This window comes from Galeopterus variegatus, unplaced genomic scaffold (assembly GCF_000696425.1).
Source record: "Galeopterus variegatus unplaced genomic scaffold, G_variegatus-3.0.2 Scaffold7028, whole genome shotgun sequence".
Lineage (NCBI taxonomy): Eukaryota > Metazoa > Chordata > Mammalia > Dermoptera > Cynocephalidae > Galeopterus > Galeopterus variegatus.
The window spans coordinates 13,437-23,215 of NW_007733139.1; the positions used below are offsets into that span (position 1 = coordinate 13,437).

The window sequence follows — 9,779 nt, forward strand, 5'->3', positions numbered from 1 at the left end:
GTGTGTGTGTGTGTGTGTGTTTTTGTGTGTGTTTGTGGGTGAATTAATTTGTTTATTTTTTTAGCTCCCACCAATAAGTGAGAACATGTGGTATTTCTTTTTCTCTGCCTGACTCGTTTCACTTAATATTATTCTTTCAAGGTCCATCCATGTTGTTGCAAATGGTAGTATTTCATTCGTTTTTATAGCTGAGTAGTATTCCATTGTGTAGATATACCACATTTTCCGTATCCACTCATCCGATGATGGACATTTGGGCTGATTCCAGCTCTTGGCTATTGTGAAGAGTGCTGCAATGAACATTGGGAAACAGGTATACCTTCGACTTGATGATTTCCATTCCTTTGGATATATTCCCAGCAGTGGGATAGCTGGGTCATATGGTATCTTTCTTCTGAGGCTATTCTAAAGGTTCAAACTAACTAACTATATGTGCTTTCAATTCCTTCTGGAGAAACTGAAATATGATAATGAAGATACCTCTGGGTTAAGAAACTATTTGGAAGAAGGGAGGAATACAAACAAAACAGAAGCAAAGACCCCTCCAGACGATAAGCCACCCGAAATTTCCAAATTTAGGTCTTTCCATTAGCAAGTTTTCAGTAGCTACCACAGCACCAAGTTTATTCTCAGTTTTAAGTTCAAGTTTTATAACTGCTTTATCATTTTCTTTCTCTGCCTTTTGTCTTTATTCTCTCTTTCTGTGATTCCTTTCCCTTTTATCTCATTTCATTTCTTTTCTTTTCTTTTGCAGCCAACTTTTGTTTTTCCTCTCTTTGGGAGAAAATGAAACAACATGGTACTCTTAGAAGAGTAAGGCATAAATATAATCCTAAACCCAAACCGTGACAGTGACAAACAATGCACAAATCCCAATTAAGGGACTCAAGTGTCTTGAACAAACCTACTAGATGGTAGGTGTCCCGTATAACCTCTTAAATTTGTAAAAAGACCCATATTACATTAGAACCTGGTGAAAGAGGACATATTTAGTTTTGGTTTTATACAATTTAAGACAACTTAAATTTTAGCCAGTATGTCGTAGAGTAGTTAAATAACTATTTTCATCAGTTTCTTAGAAGCAATGTTTCTAATACTATCTACCTTATACATGACCTTAAAAAGTTTTCCCCAAATAAGAAACTAAGTTATGAACGATAATTTAACAACTTGGAACTATCAGTTCTAAAATTGAATATAGAGTTAGTGAATCACTTAAGATTATTAATGGCCTATATGTAGCAATAACATTTTAATAAAGAAAAGATAGCACGAATTAGTTACCACCTGAAGGATTTTTCTCTAAAACTTTTGAATGTGACTTGCAGTGGTACTTAATGGTTCCACTGGGTTTTCATGCAGTAAATGGTAGTCTCATAAATTATCAAAGAACTTTCAAGTATGAGGTAATTCAGAAGTCATCTTATGCAGGCTTCCCTGTTTCCTATTGTATTGATACATTTGCCTACATTATTTGCCTGTTTATTTTAATTCCCATTTTAATTGGGTTTTTTCAATTTTCAGAAGCTGTCACTTACATTATATCTTTTTAAAAAGAAAATATCTGTCTGTGGGGGTGGGGAAGTTAACGCAATGCAGGAATTATTTGCTTAATTATACACAAAAGAAAAGGGGGCACTGATGGTGATCCTTGGTCCCAGAGGCCTCCCTGTACCCCTCACGCATCTGTGTCCTCATCTTTTGTCACATTCCCTCAATGTTCACAGTGTTTTTAGATCTTTATCCTCATTTATTAAGGCACAATGAATGCCTTAGACCAAACACTTGCTAAACATATTTTTCTCCTGGGAATTTCTGTATATTCTGGAGATGTTTCTAAGAATTTTGTTCAGGTTCAATGATAGCCCCATCACTGATCAAAGGCAGTATGTGAACCTTGTCATAGGTGCAGAGGAGTGGAGGGTTCTTGTTTAATATATTCAGCTGTTTGTTTTAGAGAACTGATGTTTTCTAGGCTGTTTCCCTCATTCAAAGAAAATGGAAACACTGAGGAGGAAGGCACATTGATGCTTCCCCATTCTGCTTACTTGGTCGCCAGGATCATCTTTTTTCTTGCTGTCTGTTCTTTCTGTTCCATATGCTGTCTGGCAAGATGTTCTCCTACTGCTTTGGCTGGAAACTCTGTTTCACAAGTGTAGCCAAAATCCCGAGCCAAATGCAAAGCTTCCCCTGTTGGCAGACAACACCAGTCAGTTTCTTACCAGTATCCAACCTTAATAACAGTAATACTTTACATTTTCTTCAAGTCTCACTCCTGGTTGTGGAAACAATTGAAGAGAAAGGACTTTTCAGTCAGTTTCTTACCAGTATCCAACCTTAATAACAGTAACACTTTACATTTTCTTCAAGTCTCACTCCTGGTTGTGGAAACAATTGAAGAGAAAGGACTTTTTTGGAAGGGGTGGTGCAAAAGGATGAGGAAAAACTGAGGATCCGAGAAGCAACTTACAGGCAGGGATATATGGAAAATCCAAGGGAAAACCCAGAAACAGTCCAGGAGTTTTGACTCCCCTTGTAGGTCTGGTCATTATAACAGACTCATTTCCAAGATTCCACACATAAATTCCCAAAGGACAAAGCTCGCTAAATGTGTCATTTTGTTGCTGCTCGACCTACAAACTGTTCTCAGAATATCTGAACTATTCAGGTTCCTTTTCCACAAGACTTATTAAAACATCTGGCAAAGGGCTGAAATAACTTTTCAAAGAAGTTGGAACACTTTGGAAAACAAAGTAAATGAATTATGTCAATTTTATAACACTACCTTGTTAAAGATAGTATCTTATATGATTATACAACTAGCATTATCAGGCCTTATGGAAGCCTTCAGTACATTATAGTGCTAGGTATAATGTTTAACTATAGTAAAATCATAACTAACTTTTGTTTTTCACAAAATCTTAAACCCAGGTAAATTTTTAAGAGATAGGGTAAAAATGGCTTTTCAGCACAGAAAGATAGTGATTGAAATCAATCTGGAAAACAGTTAATATTTTTAAAGCTTAATCAAGCCAAATCTTACCTGGCATTAAACCTTTTGAAAAATCAAGCTTTCATGGTATATATACTAAGACCCTACTTTGTTCAAGGCACAGTGCTAGGTAGGTGTAATGGGAACTGCAGGGAGAAACCAAAGATTACTCTGTCTCTAGGAAGATGACAGTCACAGCAGTAATAGTAGCAATAACAACAACAAACCAAATGCCCTAACAGCACTTTACAATTTTCATTGCACCTATATAAACTTTATACATGTATATAATCTATACATGCTTATTAGTATTGTGGTGACCAAGATATTGTATTGCAAGTATCAAATTAGTTGTAGAGATAAAGTGTTTTACAGAAGTTGAAAGGAGGAGAAGGTGGTAATCATGGAAGGGTGGCCCAACAGACACATAGTTTACCAAATTCTGCCAAGAAGAAATAATATAGTCAGGCTTGATGACCAAATCATATGAAACTAGTTTGGTGATGGGCCATAGTGACAGTCTAGTGATGGATTTGGTCCTGCTTTATACTCACATAATAACAGTATTCTATGAGTTAATGCCAGGAAGAAATAAAAGTAGATATATAGAGGAGGAGGAAGAAAAGTTTACAGATATACAAAGTAACAAAATAGGCTAGCTAATATCAAAGAATGGGTTTAAGAAAATTAACAATAGAAATTAGGAAGACATTTTAATATGGTGTAGAGTTGAAAAAATATAATCCTCACAGTAATCTTCCCCTTAAACTATTCTTGTCTTTCTTACAACTAAAAATCCTAAGGAAAAATAATATATAAATCAATTCTTAAAGATTTTTTTCAAACATTATTATGAAAAATTTCAAACATATTGCAAAGTTGAAACAATTTTACAGTTAACACCTGTATGTCCACCCTTAATAATATACTGAACTTGCTTTATCACATGACAATTCATCTTTCTATTCTTCTATTCATTATCATCCCAATATTAATATTGATGCATTTTGGAGTAAATTATAAACCTCAGCACACATCTTCCTAAAAACTTCAGCATGTATACTATTAACTGGGGCTCAATATTTGCTTATAGTTTGCCTTCTAAAAGCTTTATCTCAAAATTCTCCCTGACATATATTAGGAAAATGAATTAAGAAGACTAAGAACTCTTTAATGATAGTTTATTTGTATGATTTATACCTAATGACTAATTATGAACTGGTGGGGTCCTGTCCTTATTTAAGTGACAGTAAAGCATACTTAGACAATGAAAAGATCCACTGTGACTGATATGCAAATATTAGTTAACATTCTGATTCAATGTGTACAAATATAAAATTAACCAAGCTCAAAATTAGACTGGCATTTATGCAACTTATATTTAATTTTTATTTATGTTACCAACAAACACTAATGTTGCCATTTATTTTTTTTATCCATTTATTCATGCTGTAACCATTTCTTTAATTCCCACAATGTGAGAGGCCCTGTCTCAGGCCTTGACAAAAAAGCCTAATTTAATATAAAACAATATTGCAATGAAGTAAATGTATTAGTGCGGATAATGTTCTGTGAACTAGCCAATCGGCCCCTCGCCCTCATTTCTAATGAGCAGCAGCAGGTCTTTAGTTGGGATTTCTATATTCATTTGGTAGAAAATATCATTGCTTTTTCTTCCATTTAAAATATAGAGATGATATAACTAGTAGAAATGGTCTTTATATTAGTCCGAGCAGTGCTAGTTTAATGAAGAGTCACAGTTTTGAATAAAACTGCAACATACCACCAATATTTTAAAGGTGATTATTACCAGTAATTTATTATCCTATCCTATTAGGAAAGAAAATGTGTGTATATTACAAAGAATAAATGGCACAAAGATTTTTTAAAAGGGCACTGTAATGCCATATAGGATGGTCACTATTGCTAGAAAAATGACAGAGGGGGATAAATTAGGAAAGAAAATGTGTGTATATTACAAAGAATAAATGGCACAAAGATTTTTTTAAAGGGCACTGTAATGCCATATAGGATGGTCACTATTGCTAGAAAAATGACAGAGGGGGATAATCTGAGAAATTTCAAATTTGAAGGTAAAAATATTTTAAATATTGACCCATCTAATAATGGTAAAGCACCTGACCAGAGGATAAACTGATATGGACCTTAGAACTCAAAAGTATCTTGCAACTAACATAATATCAGCATCTACAGTATCATGCTTATACAGCAAGTCAAGTTATTTATACTGATGTAGCTGTACACTGCATTGTTCACACAGAAATAGATATTTAAAGAACATTTTTACAGAGACTATTTTATGTGTAATTTTCCTCTACTGTTTGCTCAATAGTGGGAAAAATGAAACAGTGCAAACAGGAGGATGGCAGCATGCCTCTTGAATTTTGTGCTAAAACCTGATTCTTGAGGATTTGTCCCATTTTATGCAAAGCTCTCACCGTGTGGTAGTTTTAAAAACAGTTTGAGTGGAACAGCTGCTATTTACATTTACACTGACAGCCAGATCCTTCCTTCTCTTAGTTCTGTTTATTGCTTTCTACTGCCTGCGATGTAACATTGTTACAGGATGTATAGCGATGCTACATCAAAAGAAGTGGCAAGTGAAGACACTCTGATACATAGTTAAAATGTGTATATCATGCCACAAAAGCTTTGTGTGTGAGGACCCAAGAATGAATGAATAAATGGAGTCATGAATTAAAATACACACAATATTCAGGAACAATGACAAGTCTATAGTTAAATTTCTTACAGCAGATGCTTTAGGTTCAAGATGCATAGATTTAAGAAAAAGAAAAAAAATTAGGATCAGAAAAGCATATGAATAAGACTTTAGGTGATCTGACTGATTTGTAAAACTAAAGACCTACAAGCTTTTGTGTTTCTATGGTGGAACAAATGCCTATTTGAATAACAAGCAGGTGCAGTAACCTGTGGTGGAAAGAGCAGTCCAGGAAGAATGGAGAACATTTCCCCTCCTATTCCCACTATATCAGGTACTGCTGCTGTCACCTCATTTCTGCGAGAGATGAGGTAGGATACTCTAGTTTTGTTTTTTGTTTTTTATTTTTCAGAGTAAATTTACGCTATTCCTTTATTTCAATGAAATATGTTATTTGGCCGTCTACCCTCTTTTTTATTATTATTTTTCCTTAACTCAACTGAAGCAACACACTAATTTTGATAAATATGCCCATTTTATTTCACATCATTTCAACAATTACGTATTTTAGAAGTAGGATACATGGGTGTTTAGGGGAGTGCAAGGCCTTAGGCTTCATGTGCAAAGTAATACCCCCACCCTCCCAAAAAGATGAGGGGTATTTAATTTATTTTTTTATAGTAATAGCAGCAAGTGATGACTTACATTAAATAATTCTCTTAAAAAGCAGACATATGCAAATTCCAGAACATGGGAGGAACATAAAAAGATAATTTCCTCTCTGTTTTCAGGGAATTCATTTTTCCACACCTCGAAGTAAAAAGTAAAAAATTAGGGAAAAATATCAGAAAAAAAAAACTTTAATGACAATCACTGGTGCTGTCCTGAAATGGAAATTTAATGGAAAAATGTTTTCTGAGGAGAAGTTAATCACATGTGTATTAAGCAGTGCTTCTACATTGTTATTCACTAGATATTTTTTTTTTCCAGCTGCCACTGTAAAAATATTGCCTTGAAAACAATTCAGGTTTAACTTTGTATTACCATACCCAATGTTATTAAGTAGAAGCAACAATTCATATGTGTTAAATTCCATTCCCTTAACTATGTTTTTAATCTTATTTTCATGTATGGAAAAACAGCACATCTAAATCTAAGGGATTATTCTGAGAAGTATCTATTAGAAAGCAAATCTGAAAATATTTCAAACCTGGATATTATATTAAATAAATTGTCTTATAATATCAAGCTGTAGTAAACCCTAGAGTTGAATAACAAAGTAGTAAATGTATCTGTTATAGGTTTTTCAAACTAATCTGAAAGGAATACGGTCTACAACACTATATATCATACAGTCTAGGACATATATAGGTGCCTTATACCCTGGTAGTTTCCCTAGCTTAATGATAATTTTGTTCAAACACCAACACTTTGTTTTTCAAAGTAATAGTTTTGTTCCTCAGTCAATATCCTGTAGTTAATACAGTATCTGATTCATAATAGGCACTCAGTAGACATTGGTTAAATTAAAATGCTTTCAAATATTGTGTTGGTTAACTATAATAGTTTTATAAGACATCCCCTTCAGAGAATACAGAGAAAAACTAGAGCAAAAGAGACATGCTAGAATTAAATACAGATAGGAAGCCTATGAAAATAGAATATATTACTATATCAGTGCAGCCATTTTAAAAAAGAGATTATATTCGAAGGCAGGGTTACTTAGCCCTTGCTACTCCTATAACCGAGGCATTTGCTTTTTTTTAAAAAAAAGTTTGGGTTCTACCCCATATCATTTAATCTCTGCGAGGGCATGTGCATTTTTTGAAAGCTCCTGAAGCAATTCTCTCAAACCAAGGTTGAAAACTACTGTCCTAAGTTGAAGAGAAAACTACTGTCCTAAGTATTATGTAGGGATGGACTGTACATATTCCCAGAATATAATTATTCTGTGACTTATACAAAAGGAAGACAGTCACTGTTGAGTTAATATTAACCTGTAAGAATGTCTAGCTAGGTTCTCGCATGATGAGTTCTGCTGTATTTGGCTGATATGGTGTAAACTTTAGAAACAAAACAGAAGATGGGGTAATAGAAGAAGAGATAGCATTGTTAGGGAAACAAAGATATTAGTTTATTGAAAATGTACATTTGTACAGGGAGACTAAGTAAAAGATGAAGCTCACTTTTCAAGTTACTAGAGAAAAATGGATTATCAAAAAAGGTGTTAGGACAACCGGGTGACCATCTGGAAAAATAAAAATAAAACCAAAAACAAATAAAATTGGATCTATACATCCAACAACTAAAGAAAGTCCAGATGAATTCAAATTTTAAGCTTAAAAAATAAAACCACATGGGCCGGCCCAGTGGTGCACTCGGTAGAGTGCGGCGCTTGGGAGTGTGGTGGCGCTCCCACCGAGGGTTTGGATCCCATATAGAGACCTGTCCACTCACTGGTTGAGTGCAGTATGGGCGCAACACTGAGGGTTGTGATCCCATTACCGGTCACGAAAAAAGACAAAAAAGGAAAAAAAATAAATAAATAAAACCACAAAGTAATTAGAAGATAACATGAAATAATTTTGGAATTTTAAAAAAATGCATTTAAAAGTATTATAATAAAAGTGAAAAGCCATCTTTTCTCATATTGAAATATGATTATATCAATATTAAAAAGTTCTGCATGACAAAGATGTAACAAGCAAGCAAACAAACAAGAACTCATAACAGACAATAAGAACTGGATGTGGGGAGGTCTGCAAGTCATATCAGAGACATACAGCAAATTTTCCTAATATATAAAGAGCACTACAAATCAATGAGAGAATACCAAAAATTACCCCATAAATACAAAGTAAATGAATAGACAGAAAAGCTCATAAAAGTCTAAGAATATGCTCAACATCCTTCCTAATAGAGAAAGCTTTTTCTTAACCAATCAAATTAGCAAAGATCCAAAAATTGATAAAACCCTATATAAGCTAGTGTACAGGTGTGAAGTTACTCATTGCAGCACTATGTGTAATAGCCAAAAGCTGAAAACACCTAAATGATATTTAGAAGACTGGTTAAATAAATTATGATACACTCATTCCATAGAATATCATGACTATTTAAAATAATGAACAACTTGTTAGCACTGAAAAAAGAATGACCACTAAGACAAAATGTGAAAAATTAAAGTGCAAAATAGTGTGCATAGAATGCTGTAGTTTCTTTTAAAAATGAAAAAAAAATGCATACACACATATATCCTTGGAAGGAAACAGAAACTAATAACACTTGTTTTCTTCTGGGAAGAGAACTGAATGACTGGGGAAAGGAAGTATTTCACTACATACCCTTCTATAACTTTTACATTTTGTACCATTTTATGCACTATTTAAAATTATATTAATTAAAATGTAAAATTACTCTCTGCCCTGTTCTTAGAAATATTTAATTCTGAACTCAAATATTTGGTGTAAATTAAACATAGGCAATTCCAAAACTTCCATTGTTATTCAATATGAATTAGATATCAATCAGAATAATAACAGTTGTGATGGAGTTTGGATATGTTGTCGCCTCTAAAACTCATGTGGAAATTTGATCTCCAATGTGGCAGTGTTGGAAACTGATTGAGTCATGAGGGCAGATCCCTCATGAATGGATTAATGCTCTCCCTGGGGGAGTGGGGATTAATGAGTGAGTTCTTGCTCTGTTAGTTCCCGCAGAACTTGTTGCTTAAAAAAGACCCTGGCACCTTCTCTCTCTCTCTTGCTTCCTCTTGCCATGTGATCTGCTTGTACCTGCCGGCTGCCTGCCACTTTCCGCCATGAGTAGAAGCATCCTGAGGCCTGTGCCACGTGCAGCTGTCCCAGAATCGTAAGCCAAATAAACCTCTTTCCTTTATAAATTATCCAGTCTCAGGTATTCTGTTATAGCAACACAAAACAGACTAAAACAAGTTGACAATTTGATTAGAATATCTCTGAATTTTGATAAATATAAATAATGGAAAAATGCAGAAATTAAGCGTTTAAAAAGTACATTAGTTGAGCCATAACCTTTGAAAGGGAGAATCACAGAAAAAAAAAAAAAAAAAAAAAAAAAAAAAAA

General features: G+C 34.0%; 1 protein-coding gene across 1 annotated transcript in view; it reads right to left on the bottom strand.

Annotated features, from left to right (window-relative positions):
- The window catches only part of TFAP2D (transcription factor AP-2 delta (activating enhancer binding protein 2 delta)), a gene marked incomplete at its 3' end in the record, with an annotated part of 42,065 nt that overhangs the window by 6,768 nt on the left and 25,518 nt on the right, over nucleotides 1-9,779 (bottom strand). The window contains exon 6 of the mRNA XM_008591551.1: nucleotides 2,049-2,190. Within this exon, the coding sequence (XP_008589773.1) occupies nucleotides 2,049-2,190 (142 nt within the window). The remainder of the gene's footprint in view (nucleotides 1-2,048; nucleotides 2,191-9,779) is intronic.